We start from the raw sequence: 24,569 nt of genomic DNA on the forward strand, positions 1-24,569 counted from the left end.
GCATTCTACATGATATTTTCATAATTAGTCAAAAAAAATTCTTCCAACCATCTTAAATTACATTTTTTTTCTCTTTATACGTGCATTTGCACTTCTTAAATGTCCTTTTTTTAGATAGGCTCTTCTTAAATGTCTATTCCTTTTTATCTACTACTATTTTGATTTGAATGGTTAAATTGAGTTTAATTATTTTTAAAATATCAATAGTAAATATAATCTTATATCATTATTTAAACTTTTTATTATATATCTAAAACCTAATTTATATATTTAAGACTTAAATACTATTTTGGTTCATTTATTTTATTCAATTCATAATTTTTGTCTCTCCATTTTAAAATAGAGACAAATGGTCTATATTTTAAACAAATTCATAATTTTTGTTGAATCTTCAATTTTCTTATGTTTTATTTTGATCTAATTGAATCATAGATCTAACATATCCCGTTAACATACTACCAATAAATGATTTAATTAATTAAAATGCAAGAAATAAAATAGGAAAATTGAAGGGACAAAAATTATGATATTCCCAAAATAGGGAACCAAAATTATACTTAAAGTATATGTTTAAATATATTTATTTATTATAATTTTAATTATTATATAATTTATATATTAAAAATATTTATTTATTACTCAAATTTTAATTATATAAAAAAATAAAATACTAACATATATATATATATATATATATATATATATATATATATATATATTAATTTCTCTCATACTTTAAATCTTTGAATTCGTCATTCACCCATACATTTATTAAAAGTAATTGCTACACTTACGAATGTAAAATCAAATAAATTCTTCATTCACCCATACATTTACTAAAAGTAATTGCTACACCACGAATGTAAAATCAAATAAATTCATAACTTGTAGCTTCTGGAACGCTACCCTTAACCGTACGTTATTGTTTTATGGTATGTTTTATAGGAAGAAAAGAAAAAAAAAGAAAAAGAAACGGATAAAAGTATATTTTTTTGTTTGGATGAGGAGAAAAAGAAAAAAAATAATTTATAAAAACAAATTTTATTTTCTTTCTTTTCACTTTCCTTTCAATTTCAATTTCAATTTTTTTTCTTTCCTTTGGCTTTCCCTCATTCCAAACATATGGTTAAAGTCTTTTAACTTTTATAGTTATAATAAAATGTGGAACATAACTTTTTTTTCGGGGTGGGTGGGTGTTAATAATGTGAATATGCTTGACCTAAAAATATTACTTGAAAATCAGAATTGAGAAAAAGGCTCCGTTCGAAATTATCTCCTCTATACATGAGTATAAAAGTTAATATTCTTAATTATTGATAAAAAAAAATTATAATTAACTATTCTAACTCATTCATTCATATATATATATATATATATATATATATATATATATATATATATATATATATATATATATATATATATATATATATATATATTCTAATTTTTTTCATCAATGATTGAAACTGTATCCTTTATACTTATCACTTAAAAAGTTAAAACATTTTATAAGACCTCTATCATTTGTTTTGCCAACCAACTGTTTATCATTAATACTTAAGACCAGCTTAATTTTAAGTGGCTGTTTAAGACAAATGAGTGAAATACAATTTTGGCTTACTATATAAAATACTATCTCTCAGTTTCAAATTTAAGACTTTTTTTAAAAAAAAATTTATTTATCCCTTTTTTCATAAGACACTTTTTAAATTGTTTTTTATTTTAATTATTTTTTGACCAAAATACTTTTAGTTACTTTACGATGTTATGTATTAAAAAGATAAATACATCATATCTCTCTTATAAGAATGGAATACAAAATTTAACACGGTAAAAAATAATTAAATGAAAAAAAATGTTATAAGGCGATGAATAAATAAAAGAAGAAGCAGTGACGCAGTGGGATACGAGAGAGCGCGAATGAAAGCTGGACTTGTGCAATAAACGAACAACAATAACAGAGACAGTGGTTCTCACTTTCCGCAAAAGCGAATCAATTACGCCACGCCAAAGCCACAATTTCACCTATCCAATTATTCACGACATGTAACAAAACGACAACACCACTTTCGTCGTTCGCCGTATTCGATTTCAGAGTTCCGTGGCGTCCGGCCATGGCCCTGCGAAACGGCGGCAGAAAAATCTCCTTCGAGGTCCTTAGCGTCGAGGACGAATCGGATCCAACGGAACGCAACCGCAAGAAGCGCAGGCACCGCGCTTCGAAAAAGAAGAAGAAGCTTCTCGATCGGGCCGATTCCGATTCCGCGGATCCGCGTTCGGCGCCGTTGGAGAATGGAGGAGCCTGTAACGGATTCGAGCTCGACGCTAGCAGGTACTGCGGCGGCGGCGGCGGAGGAGGAGGAAGCGTTGTCGTGTGCGAGGAGGTTCGCGAGGCGGAGAGTGTGTGCGCGGTTGCGGAGGCGCGTGGGGCGGAGAGTGAGGAAGCAACCGCCGTGCGCGGTGGCATCGAGGGGTTTAATTTCGGGGAATTGAGGCAGAGGAACGTGAATTGTGGGAGTTCGGAGGATTTAGCGGCTTCGGTGGTGGTGCGAGATGAGAAGGAGGATGGCGGTGTGAATGCAAGTCCGGTGGAGAAAGCAACGAACGAGCCTGATAGGAATGTGGTTAAGAAATTGGAGACGGTGGAATCGTTGGACTGGAAGCGTATCATGGCGGAAGATCCGAATTGTGAGTGCTACAATGATCCTTTCCTTGCTTTGCATGCATCCATCATATTGCATCTCATAGTTATCTTTTGTAATCATAATGATAATTATTCAGAAACGATTATAGTTCAATGGATACCACTCTGTATAGTGGCAGGGTTTGAATGACTTGCATGCTGTTCTAGGTTCAATTCCCATTACTGCTATTGTATGCCAAAAAAATTTATAATTAAATAGATGATCAAACTGCAACTAAATATTTTACAACAAAATTACGCATTGGCTTCTAAGGGGAAATGGCTGGAAAAATGGACCTTGGGTTGGTTCTGTGTCCCCTCGTGTAATGTGATTGGTGGCATGGTTAATGGGCTGCTACAAACATTGACTGAATAATACATGGCATCAAGGTTTTGAATTACGGTTTAATTGTAATACTTGATATTGTGGATAAATGCCGGCTGCAATACAGTTGCGGAGATCCTAAAATCATTAACGTAACAGCTGAAATTGCAGTTATGGACTGTTTCTTAAAACCTTGCATGATAGTGAAAAATATGGGCAGTGTAGACAGGAATAAAAGTTTCAGTTGCTCATTTATGAATAAAAACTAGTCAAATGGTCCGTGTGTGTGGTCCTCTTTGCCTGAAGTGATTGGTTGCCTGATTTTCTTACCCTGTTATATTTATTTTACCTGGGGTATGTATTCTTCTTTTCTGCCGAATTAACCTTGTGGCAGTGTGTTTTGATGTCAGTTGTGTTTTCAGTGGAGAAGTCTCCTGTATCATACTTTTTGGAGGAAATGCACAATGGAAATTCTTTACGCAGCACAACAACTCTTGGGAATGAAAAAGAACGAGAGAGAGTTTATGACACTATCTTCCGCCTGCCATGGAGATGTGAATTGGTATACTTCCTTTTCTTGATTTAAAAGGAAAAAGAAATAGAAAAGAACTCTAGTTATAGTTTTGTGATGTTAAGGCATTCTACATTTTATGTTATATCTTAAACGTGAAATGCAATTGCAGCTTATAGATGTTGGCTTCTTTGTCTGCTTCGATTCATTTCTTTCGTTGTTAACTGTTATGCCAGCGAGGATCATGATGACCATTTGGAGGCTTCTAAAGACAAGGTTTTCCACTTTTCCTTAATCCCCCTCCCCCTTGTAAAAAAGTGTTAGTTGGGCATGCATGTGAGGAATAAGGTGACAGATTAAGCCTACAACACCTGTTTCCTTAATTTCAATTTGTGACATAAGCGGTGTCCATCTAGTACTACAATCTTAAAGTTCGTTGGATATTGTCATAAATATTTGAATGAGAATGACAGAAGAAAGTGTTTTTTCATGAACCACATCATTCCAAATTAGCAGTATGTTCAATTAGACATTCTATCATATGATATAGGTCTTAGTTTTTCTATCTGGATTCTATTAGTCCTTGATTCTTGGTTAGCTAAATAACTTAGACCAATCTCTCCCTAATACAGAATATGCATGTTTTGGTGCTTTGACTTTGTATCCTCTTTTTTTGTTCAACTCATGTTCTGCTTTAAATTTGTGCTAGTCTGTCATGGTTTCCAGTATTATAATATGGCCTAATTATTCTCATGACAGGCAGTTCAAGAGGTTGTCTACAATGGAAGTTTCTGATTTTGGCTGTTTTCTTATTTTGAGTAGTGGTGTTGTTCTTTTGCAACAAACAGGTAAAGTAGTTCTCTGCTTCCATGAGTATATGTTATATAATTTCTTTCTTGTATTGTTCAAGTTTAATATTTTGCTAATTTTGTTTTATTTATCCTCTCAAATGTGCTGCGACAGATATCAGCTTAATATATCATATGATCCGCGGTCAAGGAACAATAAAACTATATGTGGTCTACAATGTTTTAGAGGTGAGCATAAATTTATTAGTCTGAATTATGGCGAATAATTAGCTCTCCACACTGCCAAATATCAATCAAAGTGAATATTTATGAGTTCAACTTAGATACATTGTTAGGATAAAGATTTTTACACTATCAACTAATTAAAAATCATCCTCGATATGACTTTTAAAGTAATTATTACTAAAATCAAGAATCTTACCAAGTATGGCAATCCTTCATTGGAGGAAAGTGTAAAAATCTCAGTGCATTCTAATTAAATTCTATTTATAATATATATTATATTGGGTTTATGCAAGCAAGATCTTGTGGTGACAAAGTAAGGGAATTTCACAGAATATGGAATAATAAAGTTTTGCTTTGTAATTAATTTGTAAACCATGAAACTCTGACATCAGATGAGATAAAATATTGCTGTATTTGGAAATAATCAATATGCTATCTCCTTAAATAGCAGAGTGGTATTGGCCTGGGTGAGATTTGGGAGAGCCCAAAATGAAAATATGAAAGAAGGAGCAAGATGGATGTTGGTGTGTAAATGATTTTGTAATAGTTGTTTGAAACATCATATGGGGTATTCAGTGGCCTTCTGGTATTTAAATGGTTCAGTTCATAAGTACTGAGAATTGTAATCCAAGTGGCTATATCTTTTACTCTTTAGTTGCCTCTTGATTGCATAGGTGTGTGAATCATAATGCTCCAAAATGTAACTTACCCTGTAAGTTTGTAACTGATCTTTCAACTTCTTGCAGATATTTGATAAATTATGTCAAAGTTTTAATGGGGATGTGTTGCAAACATTATTTCTTTCTGCTGAAGGACTTGCAAATTGTCCCCCAGAAAGCATGAGATTCTGGATTTGGAGATTTATTTCAGACCAAGCTTTAGCGGTGGCTGCTTCAAATATCCTTCATCTTTGTTTTTCTTCCGGTTCTTTGGTTAACTATTTTCTTTTGTGAGGGCAACTTAAGAAACAACAATCATTGGTTTGGTTCCTTGACTAGTTTTACTTGTTCATTCTTTTATCTTATTAGCTCAGGCAATCACTTTATCAACCTGTATAGTTGCTCACAACAACGCATTGTTTGCTTTACTGGTGTCAAATAATTTTGCTGAGATCAAAAGCAATGTGTTTAAGCGATACAGCAAGGATAATGTTCACAGTTTAGTTTACTTTGGTAAGTTATCTTGCCTACAATGGTTTCTTTCCTTGAATTCGGCTTATTTGGTACAATGTTCTGTACTTCTCCCTTCAAACATTACATGGATCTAATATAATTTTGAGTAAATTAGGCAGACCCTCCATTACACCAGATACCCCTCCATTTTTTCACATTACTTTGAGCCCCCCTAAGGGGGGGTTTCTGTAATGCTTTTTACGCCCAAGAGGGGGAGTGTCGGTGTAACGAAAGCCCAAAAATTAAAGGTTTTCTGTAGGATTAAAAAACAGAGGGGTATCGGATGTAATAAGGGCAAACCTTAGGGGTGGAGGGGGTCCGTGTAATTTACTCTATAATATTTTATGTCCACATTTTAAGAATATTATTTGAGCTAGTTCTGTCAATAGTTAATTTGTTTAGGGTTGTTGAAAATCAGATTCAAATATTTTGTATTTATTATATATTTGATTTATAGGCAAGTCATATTTGATTTAGAGGAACAAAATCTCCTCTAATTATGTGTATTTATTGTAATAAGCATATATAAATCAAACTGTCATTCAAACACACAGTTTCAGCATCCCTTGCATCTACCCTAGCATTTAGGCTTAAGGCCTATCTCAACTCCACAATACTGCCTTATTGCACTTGGGCAGTCCTCACCTTATTAGCCGGTTCCCTAAGTCCAAATGTTAAGATTGATTGTTGGCTGAATCCACCATTGCTATTATGTTAACTGATCCAATTCACAGCACAACTTTTAGCAATATTATTAGTAAGGAGAATGTTGGAGAAGGTAAAAAAACTTATCACTTTCACGGTAATCATACAATTTTATCTCACAAAATTTTGCTTGTCACTTTTGTTGGCCCTTCATGTTCAATCCCAATGGAAAGAACAAGCAGAAGGACAATGGTGGATTCAACAAAAAAAAAACTTAGCATTTAGGTTAGGGCCTAACTCAAGCCCATCAAACCAACTTATAAGGTAAGGATTGCTTAAGCTTTATAATCTTTATTTAAGCCACATCTCTAGTCAATGTAGGACTAAACCACCATCCTTGAGGCTGCAATTAAGACAACCCCCAAAGAGGCTACAACTAAGGCGGGCTAGGGGTGATTGCATTAAAGGTGTCTTTCCACACTCCCCCTCATGTCTAGGGTTACCAATCTGGAGCATGACAAATGTAGGTGGCCAAACAATGGATCTAAGATAGGTTTTGGTACCATCTTAGCATTTGGGCTTAGAGCTTAACTCAATCCCACAAAACCTGGTTGTAATGTGAGACTGTCCGAGCTTTATAAGCTCTATTTAAGTTATATCTCTAGTTGATGTGGGACTAAACCGCCACCCTTGATGCTGCAATTAAGGTAGCCACCCAAGAGGTGGCAATTAAGGCAGGCTAGGAGTGAACCAATTAAAGAAGCTTTCCAACAAGGGTTATATGCCTTGTGGTTACTTAATTCTAAGTTATAGTTATAGCTACAAGGCATCTTAGTAGTTACTTAAAATTCTAGGCAATAGTTACAAAAAATCGTGTCCCTGTAATTGCCACACATCAACCTCCTTAATTGTTATTTCTGGTCACGTTTTTCTTCTAGGGATTTTTTTTTTTTGTTATTTTCTGGGGATATGCTAAGTCTATTGTAAAAGTAAAATCATTTTCTTGATCCCATATTCATATTATTTGTATGTAGGTTTTGCAATTTGTTTTATTGTTGGACTTGGAGAGGAGAGGAGAGGGATTTTGATAAAAGCCTGTGTTTGGTACTTTGGTTCCGAAGTTTGGCGGGAAGGGAAATGAAAATGAAAGGGAAAATCCCTCTCTCCTTCCACATATGAACCAAATTGCTCATTAGTAAAATAATTTTGTAAATTGTTTTTGGTGTAAACTTCTATACAATGCATGTATACCTATCTTTTTTCTCATTGGTTCTTCTAACCTTATAATTTATTTTATTCCCCCCCCCCCCCCCCCCCCTTTTACTTTTGGTGACAAGCAGATTCTGTAGAGAGATTCCACATTTCATCTTTTATCTTATTCGTTTTGGCTCAAAATATTCTGGAGGCAGAGGGTCCCTGGTTTGAAAGTTTTCTCATAGTAAGATTTGGAAATATTTTAGCTCCTAATATTACTGAAAGAAAAAATTGTTTATCCTGTTCTTGACACATATTTTGGATGGTGCAGAATATCCTCTTGGTTTATGTATGTGAAATGATTATTGATATTATCAAGCATTCATTCATTGCTAAATTCAATGACATTAAGCCTATTGCATACTCCGAGTTTCTTGAAGATCTATGTAAACAGGTATTTTCATCTGATTTCATGTTTGTGGATTTTATTTATACAGTATGATGGTTAAAAAGGTGTAGACAACTGGAACCATTTTAACAAGAATTTGTTGTATTTTCATTCAAATCTCAACTTAAAATTTGAAAACCCGAGTGAATTTTTGAGCTACACACTTGTTGGAGAACAAGTATGAGGTGAAATCCCACATTAGGTAGGAATGAGATAATTGAGCACCATATAAAAGAAGATAAGATCCATAAACTTAAACCTTAAAGTTTTAGGTTAAAGTGTGGTGTTAAGTTCACTTATGTGATTTGTTTGTGGTCCATTAGTGAAAATCTCTCTAGTGTTTTTCCCCTCGGATTTCCCAATAATTGGTATCAAAACCGATGGATCAATGTGGTGCTAGCTCAAACAAGTAAAATGACGATGGTGGATCCGTGGACATAGGGATCCCTTATATTGAAAGTCTTCATGATTCAACCACAAATACCTTTGGAAATCCTTTCCTGGAATATGCTTTAATGGGAAAAGGTTTATATGCTATTTTGTTACAGCAATATAGTTCAATTTTTCTTAAACAAGTTTGGTCATTTTTCTCTTCAAGTCATTAATTGATTTCATTTTTTAATGTTATTTGTTTGATTCCATAGTGAATTCATTTAAGTATGAATCAGTTTCTTCTCCATTTGAGCATGAAAGTGTAATTTGTGTCCGAAAGCATATGGTATTTGACTGATACTTGAGAAAGCTTATTATTACTTTGATAATAATAATTTATAATTCTGAATCTTAATATTATGACAATCAATTGCATTAACATTTTGTTCCTTTTCTTTGATGGAACATTCCAAAAATATACGCCTGACATTTGACTGTTCCATTCTGTAGACTCTAAATATGCAAACTGAGAGTGCAAAGAAAAACCTGACTTTTGTCCCCCTTGCTCCAGCATGCGTGGTAAGCATATAAGATTATAAATTTTAAATGTCCATTGGGTTTTTCTGGTTTTTTGGTTGCCGATTGAACAGATGTGCACCTTTTCCTTTTATAACTCGTTCTTAGGTTATTCGAGTTCTCACTCCAGTATATACTGCAAACCTTCCTCCCAATCCCCTTCCATGGAGGCTTTTCTGGATTCTGCTTTTTTCAGCAATGACCTATGTCATGCTCACAAGCCTCAAGGTTCTCATTGGCATGGGACTACAGAAGCATGCCACATGGTATGTTAATCGTTGCAAAAAGAGAAAACATCATTTTCATGAAGATTAGTTTGGAAGGACAAAATACTGCTTTCTTGACTTGATATAACCTGTTTACCCAAGGATTCCTCCTCTCGTTCCCGAATCCCGAAAAAACATCTTTTGAAAGACCACAGGGTGATAATTCAGGAACACTTAGACTCCTGAATTATCATCGGTGCCTGGCACATACGGGAACAACTTTTGGTTTATAACTTGAAGGTAAACCTATAGATGGTTTCCCCTTCCAATTTTGACAGCAATATATAATTTGATTATTACTGAATAATAATAGAATGTTATAGGCCTGCATAATTGCGAAGAATTGCAATCACGTCTCTTCTCCTTTCAATAAAAACAATAACATATTTTTGACAGTTTTTGAAATTTAATATGTGAACTAGTAACAAAAATATGAGTAAACTATCATTTAAATAACTTGATAATGTTGTCACATTAGTTATGGAACTAAAGAAATCTAAATAAATCTCTAAAAGGCAATTTGTCAATCGTATTAATCTAAAATTAAAATAAAAAGTTAAGTGATAATATTAAGAATATTTAGAGACTTAAATAATTTTTTTGATGATAGAGACTTAGTAAATGGATGAGTTTAGAAACTTAGATAAAATAATTAAAAATCATTTTAAATACAAATTTCATGATAATTATTATAAAAATCAATCATCTATGTAATTAAATAATAATATAAAATATTTGCATATATTTCAATTAAATTCATAAAATAATACGAAGAGGATCGTTGCATGAGTTGTAAATTTTATGCTACTCGAATTTTATTCTTATGAATAAAAAAAATGAAATAATTAAAAAAAAACAGACTTATTTGAAATTTTCTCAATTTCAAATACTAACGTAACGTCATAAGATATTAAAATTGTGATGTATTCAACTTGTAAATGCCAACAAGTGTCCTAGGAATAGTTAAAAAAGTTAAGAGTATAATTTTTTTATTAAAAGACAAAATTGTGTTCTCCATAATTATTTTTGTGTGTGTTATCTTATAATTTATACATTAAAAGTTTTCTTATTTTAATTTCTTAACTAATGTGTTTAAAACATTGGCAAGACTCTATTCAATATACATATAGGCACTTCTCCACATTCTTTCTCAAGTAGTGTTGGTTCTGAGTACATTGCTCGTGCTCAACGAGTTCCAATGGAGAAAGAGAATTGCATGAAAATGAATAATAGAATTGGAAAGTGGTTTGATATTCTATACGCTGACAACAATGCAGTGGAGACGAAGAGATTTGGTGGTGGAGAGAAGACGATTAGTCTTTCCACAATGAGGAGTCAATGAATGACTAGTAAAAATGTCCTAGTTGAAATTTGTTTTATAATAGAAAAAAGAAATAAAATTAAAAAAACAACAACACTGAAGGTTGAAAATTTGACTTTAGCTTGCAACTTGGACTTATTTACGTATTTCTTGGTAGCTGTTATATCCATTCTCCTTTATTTATCCACTTCCTTTTTCTAAGTAAATAGGAATAAGTAAATAGGAAGGTGTATTTTTTGAAAAACAAATTGAAAAGAATAATGAATAAATAAAAAAGGAGAGTGGATATAATAAGTTCTTTTTTTTTAATTCTTCTTTTGTCCAATCAAGTGATTTAGAAAGGAGGTTGTTAAATTGAGTTAATTTGAAGGGGCCAACTTATTTAGCTTGTAAGAAACATGGATTAAATTTTAGCTCCATTTAATTTTGATAAACTCGATTCAGTTTAAAAATTTGGTTGCCAACATCCTTTTTATTAAAACTTATTTTTTATAATAATTATTGTAAAACTTATACCTAAAAGTGATTTTTAATTAATTAACAATGTAATTTTATTTTATATTTTTATAGATACTTTTGCTAATATTTTTCAATGAGAATATAACCGTGTACATGCTTTCATTGAAAAACAACACAAAATAATACATATAAAATAAATGTTAAAATATGTTCTTTTTTTCATTGTAAAATTGATAAAGTTCAGATTTTGTTCTTGCTGAATATTTTGTTTGTTTGTTTTTTTCTTCATAAATTATAATATCTTTTTTTGGCTCAAAGTAAAGCAAGGTTCGGTTGTATTCAATATGATATTTATATCAGTTATATATAAGCATAATAATATTTTATACATCAATTATGTATATAACCGATATAAAAAAATTATATCTAGATTTGAATATTTGAATCTTGTTCCAAGAAAAAATAATAATAATACGTAATTTTACGAGGATGAAAAATTAATAATTTTTTTATAGGGATGAAATTCAAACTTTACAAATTTTAAAAAGATGAAAAGCATATTTAATGAATGAAGGAGTTATTCTTTTTCTGTTGCAAGAAGGAAAAATTCAAACAACATAAAACAAAGAAAAAATAGAAGTAAAGAAATGGAAACTATTAAACCAAATATGTCAAAAAAAAGAGAGATAAAACCACGTTTGGTGATTTCTTCCCTTCATTGGATTGGGTTGACTATCTGACTGACTTAATTCTAGAAATGAAAACCACGTTCCTTGCAGTAGATGCTTTCCTTGACGAGATAATTGTAGAACACGAGAGCAATAATAAGAAGAATGATGACTTCTTGGGGATACTCCTTCAACTTCAAGAGTGTGGAAGGCTTGACTTTCAGCACGTCCGAGATAACCTCAAAACAATCCTTATGGTTTTCCTCTTTCTCTATCCATCTATCTATGTATTTATTTATCTTATCTATCTGTATATATTATACACAGTGTATTATGTGATAGTAAAATATATTAATTAATTAATCTATTATACGATATGGATAATATATTCATTGCATAATCAATCACGATTCATAAGAAAAAGATGCATGAATACCCAACTTCAACTTGTATATTAATTTCAGGAATGATAATAGGTGGGAGTGACACAACTTCAACAACTCTAGAATGGACTTTTGCGTAGCTCCTTAGAAATCCAAATACTATGAAGAAAGCTCAAGAAGAGTGGTGGGAACCAATTCTAGAGTAGTACTAGATGAAAATTGTGTGAATCAAATGAATTACTTGAAATGTGTTGTTAGAGAAACTTTGAGATTACATCCACCTGTTCCTCTTTTGGTTGCTTGAGAAACATCATCTAGTGTCAAACTAAGAGGGTACCATACTACTACCAAAATAATGGTATTTATTAATGCATCAACAATCCAAAGGGATACTAAATTATGGGACGATCCTGGAGAGTTCATTCCTAAAAGATTTGAAACTAACCAAGTTGATTTTAATGGACAAGATTTTCAATTAATCTCGTTCAGTATTGGGAGAAAGGGATGTCCTACAATGTCATTTGGGCTTGCTTCCGCTCAGTATGTTCTTTCTAATCTTTTGTATTGGTTCAATTGAAAAATGCCCAAGTTTGGTATATTATTGATGCACGACGCTGACATGAGTGAGACGAATGGACTCACTGTCAACAAGAAAATACAACTTCATCTTGTACCATAACCATATAAAACATTACCACATCACATTATATGCATGTTTGGAAACACCCTTATGGAGTATATATAGAAGTACTTCAATTAAGTATTGGATGTAAAAGCTATACAATAAGGAGTGTTAACAAGCTAGGATGAGGGTTTATGGAGTAATGAGTGAGGTTACAAACAAGCTCATTATTCGCCTCTTGAACATTGTTATTTTCATTTTCTTGCAATTTGTTCATCATTCATTTTCATATGAATTATTGTGTTGTTGTGGAAGATATTAATAAAATTTTATGATATCTTCTTAAATCCTAGAAAAATACATGGTGTTATTGAAATTGAAGAATGACATGTTAAAAATAAACGAGTATAGTATTTTTTTTTAACATTTTATTTTCTATATTATTTTGTTTGAATTTTGACGGGTCAACTCATCATTTCATAACCTACCAACATGATTTTATTTTTTCGGAAGGTTAACTTGTCAACCCACCTTTAGATGGGGTGAGTAGAATGTTCTAATCAACTTCCATTGGTTGGTGTTGATGGTGAAAATTTATTTAAAAAATTAAAGTATCTTGATTCTTGAATGATAAATGACTCTTCACCATGACTCTAACCAACAAATATATTTTATATTTGTGAGACAAAATTAAATGTCACTTGTGATTTTTTTTTCATTCAAATTAACGTGTTTTCAACTTGAAGGTACGATACATGTTAAGACCTCAATTTGACTATAATCAATACTTTAATAAGAGTACAAGAGGTGTTAGATTCGATTTCTGTAACCAAATCATATACCAATCCTTACTGTTAGTTTTGACAAGTATAAAAATTTGCAAATAAAGCATTGAAATTAGAAGAAATTTTGTTATTACCAATAGACAAAATTATTGGGTAACCAAAAAAATTCATAGGTAATTCAATTTTATTGATGGATTTCTCACGAAAGAAAATCCTTCGATAATATGTCTGTATCTAGGTATAACTTTACCAATAATTACAAACAAACTATTTCATGAGAAATTATTGACGAATTATTCCATGGGTAACTTCCCATGAATTTTTTCATGAATCATTACCAATAGATTATTATATGTCGGTAAAAACATTTGTCTATTTTGAGATTTTAAAATACAATCTCCTTTCAAACATGAAATTATGCGAAAGTATTTTGAGAAATTAATTATTCTTAAAAAAAAAGTAACTGGATGATAACCAAAATAAAAAATATAAAATTGTGATGTAGTTTTTTTTATATAAATTAATTGGTGTAGTTGTGTTTGAGAGTAATTCTTTTTTAGGATTAATGTGGTTTCAAATTGTATTTAAATTTGATGGCTTACTTTTTTTTTTCATTGTTTGATTTGTAATGATATGACTAAGTATTTAGGGTATGTGTGCGCAAAAAAATTTTATATATACTAGTTCAGTCACTAATCATTATTGATATTCGTCCAATTCCCAAACCCAAAAGCTTAGCTTAAGAGTTTCTTCAACTAAATCAGAGTTGTTATAGTAGAACAATTCCTTATAAGCAGGGTTGCCTCACCCTAAATCACCCTTAGCACTAGGGTTACCTCACCCTGGAAATCTAAAGGGATATATACCACACCTTTTTTTCCATAAAAAATGATAAATAAAAGAAAATTAAGAATCAAACTTATTATTAGTGAAATTGAGATACAAGTTCAAGTATTAATGTCAAAATTTGCAACTGCTTCTCATGCCGGTTGTTAAAAAAAATTGTAAGTTAGAATTTAAATAAGGTGAGTGAGCAATTGAAAAAGAATCTTGAAATCAGCCTAAAACCTTCATGAGAATCTATTATCTTGTGATAATCAATTATACTTATTCGAAAAATCATTCTTTCACTTTTAATTAATTATAACTTTGTAAATAATTGGTTACTTTGACAATGATACGTTCATAATTGATTTTTGGTTCATTGAAACCTAGAAGCAAGTTTGGATCAATATAATCGATTATAGGCTTTTAATAATCAATTATTGTAATATAATCGATTATAAGCTTGTAATAATCAATTATTGTTTGGATCAATACAATCGATTATAGGCTTGTAATAATCAATTATTGTAATATAATCGATTATAAGCTTGTAATAATCAATTATTGTTTCAAAGACAAGTTTGAATTGATATAATCACATAAGGCTTACTCTCATATTCAATTATTGGCTTGATAAAAGTGTTCCATAGAGGAATTTGACGAATAAAGATTATCTAAAAGAAATTTTAACTTTTTTTGAAAACCTTAATTATATTTTTAGGTTTCAAAATATTTTTAAGCCAATCTAGTTCAATTTTGAAGCCTTAATATTTAAACGACACTTAGAACTTTCCTCGTTTTTTGGCAAATAGTCAAACAATTCATTATATTTAGTCATTATTAATTGTAATTATGTTTCTATGAAAATTTGAATATATTCTCACACCATTGATTAAATTAAAATAGTGATATTTTAATCCAATGTCGAATATATATGTGCAACCAAGAAGCTTTCGTGGAGCAAGAAAAATATCCATCCTTAACTTAATATTTCTCTTTCTAAATTTACTATTAACCTTAATGTGTAATTAACATATCAATCAAGGTCATTAACACCAAAGTTAATGTAGTCAGCTTTTCATCAATTTTGTTAAGCAAAACATTATACGTGAAACCAAACACACACTTTCTTCCAAAATTGCTTTATTTTCTGCTCCTGTATGACCTCAAGAATCCTAACGTAAGGTGTCCTAACAATTGGAGCTCCCATTCTCCTCACAAGCTCTGGGATCATATTTGATATTTTTCGTGAATTTAGAAATGAAACTAATCGTTGTACATGTTTATCCGTTAAAGCATATTTGGTGGCAAATACAGAAAGCACTGGACAGTGTAGTTGTGGTTTCATGACACTACAACACGTGTAAACTTTCCATTATTATATTGTAGCTCTCTTTTGCGTCTTCTGTTCTGTAATATCTATCTTGTGACCAATACACTTCACGTGAATGCTAACCGTTGAAAGGAAAAATGGCCCCTCCACCATCAGTTCTAAAGCTATTGTCGCACGAGCTAAGTTCAACCAATTAATTCCTATCAGTTTTCTTCTGCTTCCTAAGCCTCCTGTTTCTGCTAAAGCTTGCAAAAAGAAACAAGTTCAATTTGCCTCCATCACCACCAAAGCTACCCATAATTGGCAATCTTCATCAGCTAGGAACACTACCACATCGCTCCTTCCATGCACTCTCACGCAAATATGGCCCTCTCATGTTGCTGCAATTGGGCCAAATTCCAACCCTAGTGGTCTCATCAGCTGAAGTGGCAAGAGAAATAATCAAAAAACATGATATTGCCTTTTCCAACCGCCCACAATCTACAGCTGCTAAAATATTACTTTGTGGATGATGCAATGATATAAAAAACAAAAATATTGAACATGTTGAAAACCATAAGTAATACACTCAGATCAAACAGGGAAGAGAAAAAAAATAATTTTCACAGGTATCTTTCTCTTATTATTTCCACTAGCTCAAATTTGATTGGTGTGTTTTATGTAAAGGGAGGAATAGACTTAGTAATCAAGATTGAGAGCACTCCATTTTATTTAAAAAACTTTGTTCATCACAAAGTTCAACCTCTATGGATCATAATGTGGGTTGCTGTTTATAGAAGATAAGGATTGAATGTGGGAAAAGAAAATGAACCACGTGCAGAAACCCACTTTCCATAGAAACTGGAACAGAAAAACAATCGGGGAATAAAGGAACTAAAAATTCCAATGATGTGGATTTTTCAAACTACGACGAAGAGTGGAGACAAAAGAAGAACACATGTGTGGTTGAGCCTCTGAGCCAGAAAAAGGTGCGGTCTTTTCGCTCCATCCAAGAAGAGGTTGTTGCGGAGCTGGTTGAAGGTGTACGTGAAGCATGTGGTAGTGAAAGAGAAAGACCATGTGTGAATCTGACTGAGATGCTGATTGCGGCTTCGAACAACATTGTATCTAGATGTGTTCATGGACGGAAGTGTGATGATAGAATTGGTGGTGGTGGTGGTAGCAGTTGCAGCTTTGGAGTTCTCGGAAGAAAGGTTATGAGATTATTATCTGCTTTCAGCGTGGGTGATTTCTTCCCTTAGTTGGGTTGGGTTGATTCTCTCACTGGCCTAATTCCTGAAATGAAGGCCATGTCTGTCACAATAGATGCTTTCTTTGACGAGGTCATTGCAGAACATGAAGAATGATGAGTCTGATGTTGAGGACTTCGTGGGGATACTCCTTCATCAGCTTCAAGAGTGTGGAAAACTTGATTTTGAACTCACCAGAGATAATCTCAAAGGAATATTAGTGGTCTCTCTCTTTCATTCTCCCTCTTTTTACATATATTACTTGAAACTGTTTGTGGGCATCCAATATGTTATCCAACACAAGTAAAAATAAATAAATATAAATATAATAAGGTTTATGATTCTGATAGAAAGATAAACATAAATAAAAATGAGAGATAAGTGATGTATCACTATTCTAAAATTATTGTTCCGGAAAAAATGGTGTGTGAATATTGAATAACAAGCTAATTTGTATATAAATTTCAGGACATGATAATAGGCGGAAGTTACACTACTTCAACGACTTTAGAATGGGTTTTTGCAGACCTCATTTACTGACGAGACACTTATTATACAAGGATCATATATTCCTTGAATTTTGAATCTTTTACACCTTATAAAAGATTTTTTTCTTTTTGTGTGTTGAGTGATATTTGCATATATCGCAATATTTATATATTCCTTATTATATTCTCTATTTTTATGGAAGAAAAAAATATAAACACAAATTTAAATATATGTTTTTATTATTTAAAAATATAAAAAAATACGATAATTCTATTTTTATATATTAATTTTTACATTTAGTTTATATTATTTTTTATCTCTCTTTCTATTTTGTGATAATATCACATTTAATATGTTTTTTTCTTCTTTTGATCTCTCATTTATTTTTTAAGGTATACACCTATTAATGTTTGAAAATACTATTTTCCAAATATAACTTATCTATTAACAAGTTTTTCTCTTTTATTATCATAAAATCATCATGTGTATATGCACACCCTTGTCGACCTTGTGAGAATTAATTGTTTTTTTACGTCCGCATCTGAACGGACAGGACAACCATTAACAAGTGCACCTAATATCTATCCACTCTCACTCTTACAAATATACACTTACTAAAAGAGTAATTTGTGCAACGCACGTCGAAATTAATTGGATGAAAACACAATAAACGAAAGATACATATATTATATTATTAATTATAATTATTATAATAATTAAAATGTCAAAAATTATAATAGAGTATATCTTTTTTAAGAAATTCTGAGTTAATTTGGAATCACCTATCTAGATGATATATTTTAGATCAAGGGTCGCTACCGGCCCATTGCTGAGCTTGAATAATGTGTGGTCAGGTCCACGTGCCACGAATTAGGGAAAAATGAAAGCCTAAATTAAAATTTTGATCTTCCATAATTTTAAATTCTTTATTTCTAAATCAAAAATTAAACTTTTTATTTTTCAGAATAAAAAATTTTGATTCTTCAGTTAATTGGCCGTTCGAAGTAAAATAATGTGACATATATTGGTGGTAATGCGACCCTTATGTAGGCTATTGACATAATGTTTATGTAACAATCTAAAGTCAAATATTAACTTTGATATAACGTATTGATGTTTATGAATAGCTTATATAAATTATTGACATGATGTTTATGTGACAATTCAAAGTCAAAAGTTTACTATAATGTAAAGTATTAATGTTAATGTAACACTTATATAATTTATTGACATGGTGCTTATATGACAAGGGATTAAATAAAGCGAAAAATAAAAGAATCTTTATAAGAGTTGAACTCATAATTATTTAAAGACAAAATAATAAATCATTAAGACTATTATTTTGTTTATTTAATTTTATAATCACTATTTTATATGTATTATTAGTTCGACGTTATTTATTTTTTTAATTATAAAAATTTATAAATTAAAATAAAATATTTAATATTTAATTTTACATGTATTTATTTTTATTATAAAATTTTATTTTAATATAAATTAATAAATTATTATATATAATTTTTTTTCATATTTTATTATAATTTTAAAAAATACATAAACTAATATATAGATTATTTAAAAAATTATTTTATATAATTTGTACAAATTAAGTAAATTAAAAATAATACTTAAATAATTTTAAAAATTAAAAATTAAAAATTTATTAATTTTTATAATGAAATAAAAATGTATATTATTTATATATAAAAAAATTTACATAATGTTTATAAATTATATATATATATATATATATATATATATATATATATATATATATATATATATAAAATTTACAAATTGATTTAAGTAATTTTCTTGATTTATATAGTTGGTATTAAGAACATTTTTTACTAAATAATTTTTTACAGTTGAAACGAAGATATTAAGATGGAAGTTTCTTAAAATTTGATGAACTTGTATAATTAGAATAAAAATAATTTAAGTAATTTATATATTTTACATATTAGTTGATTTTGCTTTATATAATTAGAGTAAAAATAATTTGCATATTAAAATTAATTTAAAAAATAATTTATGGAAATGATATCTATATATATATATATATATATATATTAATTTATGAAATTTAATTATAAATTGGTAAAATAAAAATATGTAAATGATTCAAAATAAAAATATAAAAAATGATATACAATAAAATTTAAAAAAATTATATATTAAATATTTTTTAAAATTTATAAATCTTATAATTCAAAAAAAATTAATAACTCTTAATTAAGGATACATATAAAATAATATTTATAAAGTTAACTAAATAAAATAAGTATCTGTGATTTATTATTTTATCTTTAAATAAAAGATTGACTTTAACTTGTATCAAGATTTTTTTTTATTTTTCATTTTATTTAATTCCTTATCACATAAACACTACATCAACAACATGCATAAGCATCGTATTAACATCAATACATCAAAATTTGACTTTGAAAATAAAAAAAAATCAAATATCTTGATTTAGAAATAAGGAAATCAAAATCACGAATTTAAAATTATAAAAAAACTAAAATTACAATTTAAGTGAAAAAAAAAAAATTAAGCATCGTGGCATGACTTGTCTAGTTGAATGAGAACTAGCCGAGTCAGCAATTATTCCAAAAATTAGCCGTCACATAGTTTAGCATTCATTATACCATTCACACCGATTAGCGGGCTGATTCACTAATCACACCAACTCACCTAACTTGAATTTTATAACATTGGCAGCATATAACTAACAATGGCTTTTCTTACAAGAGATCCCTGTAGATTGCCCATACATTAGTAATTAGTATAGTAATGGTCATTTTCAATAAATTATCAAATATTTGTGATTCCAACTAATATTTTACAAGAAGCTTGAGTCAACTCAACGATTGTCTGGTATCACCAAATAAAATAGACAAGGTCGCCGAAAGAGAAGCAGCCATGTAGTCTCTCCTTAGTTGTACACTTTTAAGTAGCCCACTCGACATCTAATTGCTGTAGCTCACTTCATTCTCAACAACATATTGAAAGAGTTGCAGTTTCGTACAAAAGTTCCAACGAATTTTTAACTAGCAAGATGTTTAAAGCGAAGAAATTCATTAACTTAACACATTTGACAGCAACGTCCAAAGCATGAGAATTTGACAGCAACGTTTAACAAGCAAGTGTTTTTCAAGTGTTTTCCTATCTTATGGGTGGGGCCCATCTTGCACATTGGTGGATAATTCCACCAATTTTCACATGAACTACATTCATTCCGCACGAGTTGGGATATCGGTTTTTTTTTTACCGGATAACGGATTAGTAACATCTACAATTATTATTTTTTAATAAAACGTTTGAAACACAGGCTTTGAGGTTGAGGTGTAAATGCTGCTGAATAACCATCCTCACTTGTCACACAAGCCTAAATTTAAATATTTATTTACATTGGCACATAGGCTCCTTACAGCCATATTTGCCCTCGAGTGATCTTTCACCTAAAAGCAGACCAATCGTTTACAAACACATAAAAATCATCTCCTAAGATGATCTCTCATAAAGAAGGAATGCCTCAAAGCATCCCTAGCTGTAAGTCTTTCAAAGGGGTCATATCTAAGTAGCCCCTGCAAAAGATGTATAAGATCTCCAGCTGAATGATCAACATGCTGCATTATAAGGTTCTGCAATTATTTGGAAAAAAGTTGAGTAAATGTGAGAAGCCAACATGAACTACTCTACAGTCAACATTGCTTCATTTAGTAAAATCTGAAATCATGATAAATTTTTTCCGTGACAGATTTGAGAACAAACCTGTAGTCGGGGAAGCTTCATAACAGCTTTAATACTCTCTCGTGAGATTGCACCCTCTGGCCAGTCCAACCTACCCCTTCGAACATACTTCTCTGCATGTCGGCTACATGGGCAGAGTAAAAGATACACTCGGTTATGTTCAAGTTCAATCATTTGATAAATTTGATAATAATAGAAAATTCACAAGGTAAATCACTTACTCAACTCTCTTTAACATCTGCTGTGGTATAGGACCAAGCACCCTCTCCATCATAGCCAGATGCTCTAAATTTTCATGAGTCTGAAACAAAGCTTCACCCTGCAATAGAAGCCCATAAGCTGATTTAAACAAACAAAACTGGATAAAATTGCCTAAAAAGTATCCAGAGAGCCAAACTTACAGTGCATAATTCAACCAATATACAGCCCACACTCCATATATCACATGGATAGCTCCACCCAAGTCCTACAAAACCATTGCCAATATCAAGTAATCAGTTGGCATTATCAGCACAATTAAAAAATCATAGCATTATTACTGAATATTTATGTACCAAGGATAACTTCAGGTGCCCTATAATGACGAGTTGACACAATGTAAGTCTGATCTTCTCGTTCATATGTAGTGCTGCCAAAATCAATAACTTTTATAGCACTTGACTTGGGCACTCTCTTGAAAAAGGAGCTTGGTGATCTGGTTGTACTCTGTTAAATATAAACAATAAGCAATGGATGTCAGTGATCACATTTCTGTATCTGACCTAATAGCATAGCAATTTCAGCCACTTGGTGTTCTTACTTTTCCTAAAAGCCCATTTCTTTGTTTTAAATTCAGTCTAAACAAAAGCCAAAGTGGTCAACTTAAAAGTAATAATACATTCCTCTTGTATATTTACAAAGAAAAAACTTCTGTACTAAAATAAAAAAATTTCTCTTCCACACCAGCATTGCAGATGCCTCATCTAGTACAATAAACTCTGAAGTAACTAAGGCTGTATCATAAAAAATATAGATACATAAACAACAAGTGTACCTTGTAGTCAGGAATCTTAAGATACTCTGGTGAAACTAGAAGTATGTTTTCAGGCTTCAGGTCAGTATGGATCATGCGTAAATCATGCATAACTGCAATTTTATAAAAAAAAGAAAAAAAAACCATTACAAAGCCAACCCCAATGACCAAAAAAAAAGCAGGATGATAATGACAATATTTAACATGTACAACTATACAAATAACATGAATTTCTACAATGATCTGTTAAAAACAGTATTGGATATAATAATGCACAAAACAGGAATGGAAATAGATGAAATAAATCAAAAAGAAACTTGTTCAAGTAAAATACTACACACATGCTACACATTCCAACAGTTGCCAGCCAATCTCACGGACAAGATCAATGGGAAATGAACGATAACTGTTTTTCCGAAGAAAATCGTATAAGCTTGGTCCAAGTTTCTCAAACACCTGTTGCAACCATTTGAATTCACCCTTAACCCCCATTATGTATATTGGGGAAATCAATCCATCACAAATCAATCAAATACTTACAATACAGATATGATTACGATAGTCAAACCAGTTCCGTATTTGCACACAACTGCAAGGAATAAACCCATTTAACCAATGCAATGGAATCAAATATGGTATGTCATACTGGCATATATAACATGTAAGAAAAGTTTCAGGTCAAAATACTTACCGATTGCTACCTTTATCGTGTTTCCCAAGCTGTTGCAATACCTCAATTTCTATCATGGCTGCCTCTCGATACTTCTTTATCCCACGGACAATTTTTATGGCAACCATTTCCTTCCTTTCTCTGTCCCAGCACTCCAAGACCTGCCCAAAAGTTCCTTCGCCCATTTTACTATGGATCTTATCTGTAATCACATCAACAGAGTGTAAATAATGCCAGCCTAGCCAATGAAACCAACCACAAGATCCATTTTAGAGCATCCAACGCCCAAAATGGTTCTACATCAAAGAACATGTACAATATTATTACTAAATTGCTTGCTAAAGCTGAAACAGGATTATTAAAGGTGTTGCCAACTTGCCAATACTTAAAATTAAGTCCTTGTTTGAAAGTAAAGGGAGAGATAATGCATATTGTGTAGGAATTCAAATGGTAAAATTGTCCATTAAATCCGTTTTACTAAAACAAAAATTAATGCAAACTCGGCCATGACATTTGAATGTAAACTTCTTAATGATGGTAAAGTGTATTTACAGCGAGAAGTTAAATTATCTCCAAGCTCAAACATGTAATGGCCATCTTTGTCATCATCTCGCCATGGGGGAGAACCATTTCGGGCAACTCCCTTAAACAGAGAACTAGGGGGATGTTCTGAAGGAGCATAGCTTGAAATATTCTCAACCTCTTGTCCACAAAACAATCCTACCTGAGCCTACACACAGTCATCCATACATGCACCACTTAAAGTTAAAAGAAAAATAACCTATGCACTTGCCCCAATCACAAATCATCACAGAAAAACAACAAGGGTTAAGATAAACAAGAATTCTAGTACACTAAATCAAACATCAAATCATCACACCAGACATAAAATATAACATATAACCAAACAATCACAGCAACATCATTGTCAGGATAGACAGATATCACTAATTATTAATGATTAATTTAAAATAAATTTTCTTCACCAGGAATAAAAATTGCAGAAAAATCGTTAGTAAAAAACTGATAAATTAACAAAAAAAAAATAAAAAAACCTAACAGATCAATTAAATTAAACAAAAATTGATAAGATAAAACCTGAAACCTGTATCTGCATTAGAGACAAAAAGAAGCAACGTTACTTGAACCAAACAAACCTAAAATACACAAAATCCACCAGATCTACAACAAGAGACACAAAAAAACCTCAAAAAATATGAGGTCTAAGATTTTAGGATGGAGAATGTTTACCTTGGGGGCCTCAGCGATGTCCCAGCCCAAACGCGCTCTCTTTCTTGGGGGTCGATCCATGTAGGTGTGAGGGAATTCAACGATGCGCTCCATCTCCATGATTTTGCAGAATCAGAACGAAAACCGAAAGCAATTTGAGAAAATCGGGAACAAAAGCAAGTTTCAGGTGAAAAGATAAGGTTTGCTTGCAGATAGAGAACCCTAATTCTAACCACCCTTTAATCTGATGAGAGGAAATGTGGCCGTACACGTGTCCTCTTAGCGTCGCTCCTTGCTTGGTATGATTGTTGTATTAACCGTGGGATATGGTTAGGGATGGTCCAACCTTTAACCATGGTTCGAATATGATTGGTTAGGCAATTGGTGGGGTTAGAATAATTCCAATATTCCATATGCTTTTTTTAATTCGGCCATTGCTTCCTACAGCCCATGACTTTTTGCCTGCACCTCCCTATTTTTTAATATCTCCAAATTACCCCTCTCCTCTCACCTTTTTTTATTTCTTCTTTCTCCACGAAGGCAGCACTATCGCTGCCCACT

At 31.4% G+C, this 24,569-nt stretch overlaps 3 protein-coding genes and 1 pseudogene across 6 annotated transcripts; 3 read left to right on the forward strand and 1 right to left on the reverse strand.

Moving 5' to 3' along the window:
* Positions 1 to 1,874: 1,874 nt before the first annotated feature.
* Positions 1,875 to 9,556, forward strand: LOC100807550 (protein POLLEN DEFECTIVE IN GUIDANCE 1). 3 transcript variants are annotated; one of them, XM_014774806.3, is made up of 11 exons: positions 1,875 to 2,688; positions 3,431 to 3,570; positions 3,692 to 3,795; positions 4,279 to 4,367; positions 4,483 to 4,556; positions 5,300 to 5,450; positions 5,558 to 5,725; positions 7,711 to 7,808; positions 7,896 to 8,018; positions 8,895 to 8,963; positions 9,069 to 9,556. In XM_014774806.3, exons 1-11 carry the CDS (start codon positions 2,115 to 2,117, stop codon positions 9,273 to 9,275), a joined length of 1,797 nt encoding a protein of 598 aa, XP_014630292.1. In that variant the 5' UTR covers positions 1,875 to 2,114; the 3' UTR covers positions 9,276 to 9,556. The 3 variants fall into 3 exon arrangements, with proteins under 3 accessions (XP_014630292.1, XP_006578666.2, XP_003523108.1); XM_003523060.5 differs by having other exon boundaries at positions 1,879 to 2,688; positions 3,419 to 3,570; XM_006578603.4 differs by lacking the exons at positions 7,711 to 7,808; positions 7,896 to 8,018; positions 8,895 to 8,963; positions 9,069 to 9,556 and adding an exon at positions 7,405 to 7,636 and having other exon boundaries at positions 1,878 to 2,688; positions 3,419 to 3,570.
* An 868-nt stretch (positions 9,557 to 10,424) lies between these two features.
* LOC106798598 (cytochrome P450 71A1-like) lies at positions 10,425 to 12,802 on the forward strand (annotated as a pseudogene).
* A 2,935-nt stretch (positions 12,803 to 15,737) lies between these two features.
* Positions 15,738 to 16,863, forward strand: LOC106798599 (cytochrome P450 71A8-like). Its single transcript, XM_014775210.1, has 2 exons — positions 15,738 to 16,032; positions 16,460 to 16,863. Exons 1-2 carry the CDS (start codon positions 15,738 to 15,740, stop codon positions 16,861 to 16,863), a joined length of 699 nt encoding a protein of 232 aa, XP_014630696.1.
* Positions 16,864 to 20,625: 3,762 nt separating this feature from the next.
* LOC100808961 (serine/threonine-protein kinase AFC2) lies at positions 20,626 to 24,324 on the reverse strand. 2 transcript variants are annotated; one of them, XM_003523063.5, is made up of 11 exons: positions 24,030 to 24,324; positions 23,331 to 23,508; positions 22,800 to 22,980; positions 22,649 to 22,697; positions 22,450 to 22,564; positions 22,130 to 22,221; positions 21,651 to 21,801; positions 21,498 to 21,562; positions 21,318 to 21,415; positions 21,118 to 21,220; positions 20,626 to 20,987 (listed from the first exon to the last, which is right to left on the reverse strand). In XM_003523063.5, exons 1-11 carry the CDS (start codon positions 24,126 to 24,128, stop codon positions 20,841 to 20,843), a joined length of 1,278 nt encoding a protein of 425 aa, XP_003523111.1. In that variant the 5' UTR covers positions 24,129 to 24,324; the 3' UTR covers positions 20,626 to 20,840. The 2 variants fall into 2 exon arrangements, with proteins under 2 accessions (XP_003523111.1, XP_025984055.1); XM_026128270.2 differs by lacking the exons at positions 22,450 to 22,564; positions 22,649 to 22,697; positions 23,331 to 23,508; positions 24,030 to 24,324 and having other exon boundaries at positions 22,800 to 22,847.
* Between the last annotated feature and the right edge of the window lie 245 nt (positions 24,325 to 24,569).

This window comes from Glycine max, chromosome 4 (genome assembly GCF_000004515.6).
Source record: "Glycine max cultivar Williams 82 chromosome 4, Glycine_max_v4.0, whole genome shotgun sequence".
NCBI lineage: Eukaryota > Viridiplantae > Streptophyta > Magnoliopsida > Fabales > Fabaceae > Glycine > Glycine max.

What these genes read in the sequence shown, in the direction of transcription:
- LOC100807550 (XM_003523060.5), top strand. Translation starts at nt 2,115, where the DNA reads ATGGCCCTGCGAAACGGCGGCAGAAAAATCTCCTTCGAGGTCCTTAGC. An exon ending in TGCCATGGAGATGTGAATTG is followed by an intron (nt 3,571 to 3,691) that starts GTATACTTCCTT and finishes ATGCAATTGCAG; the next exon opens with CTTATAGATGTTGGCTTCTT. An exon ending in TGGTCTACAATGTTTTAGAG is followed by an intron (nt 4,557 to 5,299) that starts GTGAGCATAAAT and finishes AACTTCTTGCAG; the next exon opens with ATATTTGATAAATTATGTCA.
- LOC106798599 (XM_014775210.1), top strand. Translation starts at nt 15,738, where the DNA reads ATGCTAACCGTTGAAAGGAAAAATGGCCCCTCCACCATCAGTTCTAAA. An exon ending in GCCAAATTCCAACCCTAGTG is followed by an intron (nt 16,033 to 16,459) that starts GTCTCATCAGCT and finishes CACTTTCCATAG; the next exon opens with AAACTGGAACAGAAAAACAA.
- LOC100808961 (XM_003523063.5), bottom strand. Translation starts at nt 24,128, where the DNA reads ATGGAGATGGAGCGCATCGTTGAATTCCCTCACACCTACATGGATCGA. An exon ending in CACGATAAAGGTAGCAATCG is followed by an intron (nt 22,698 to 22,799) that starts GTAAGTATTTTG and finishes TATTCCTTGCAG; the next exon opens with TTGTGTGCAAATACGGAACT. An exon ending in TGAAGCTTCCCCGACTACAG is followed by an intron (nt 20,988 to 21,117) that starts GTTTGTTCTCAA and finishes AAATAATTGCAG; the next exon opens with AACCTTATAATGCAGCATGT.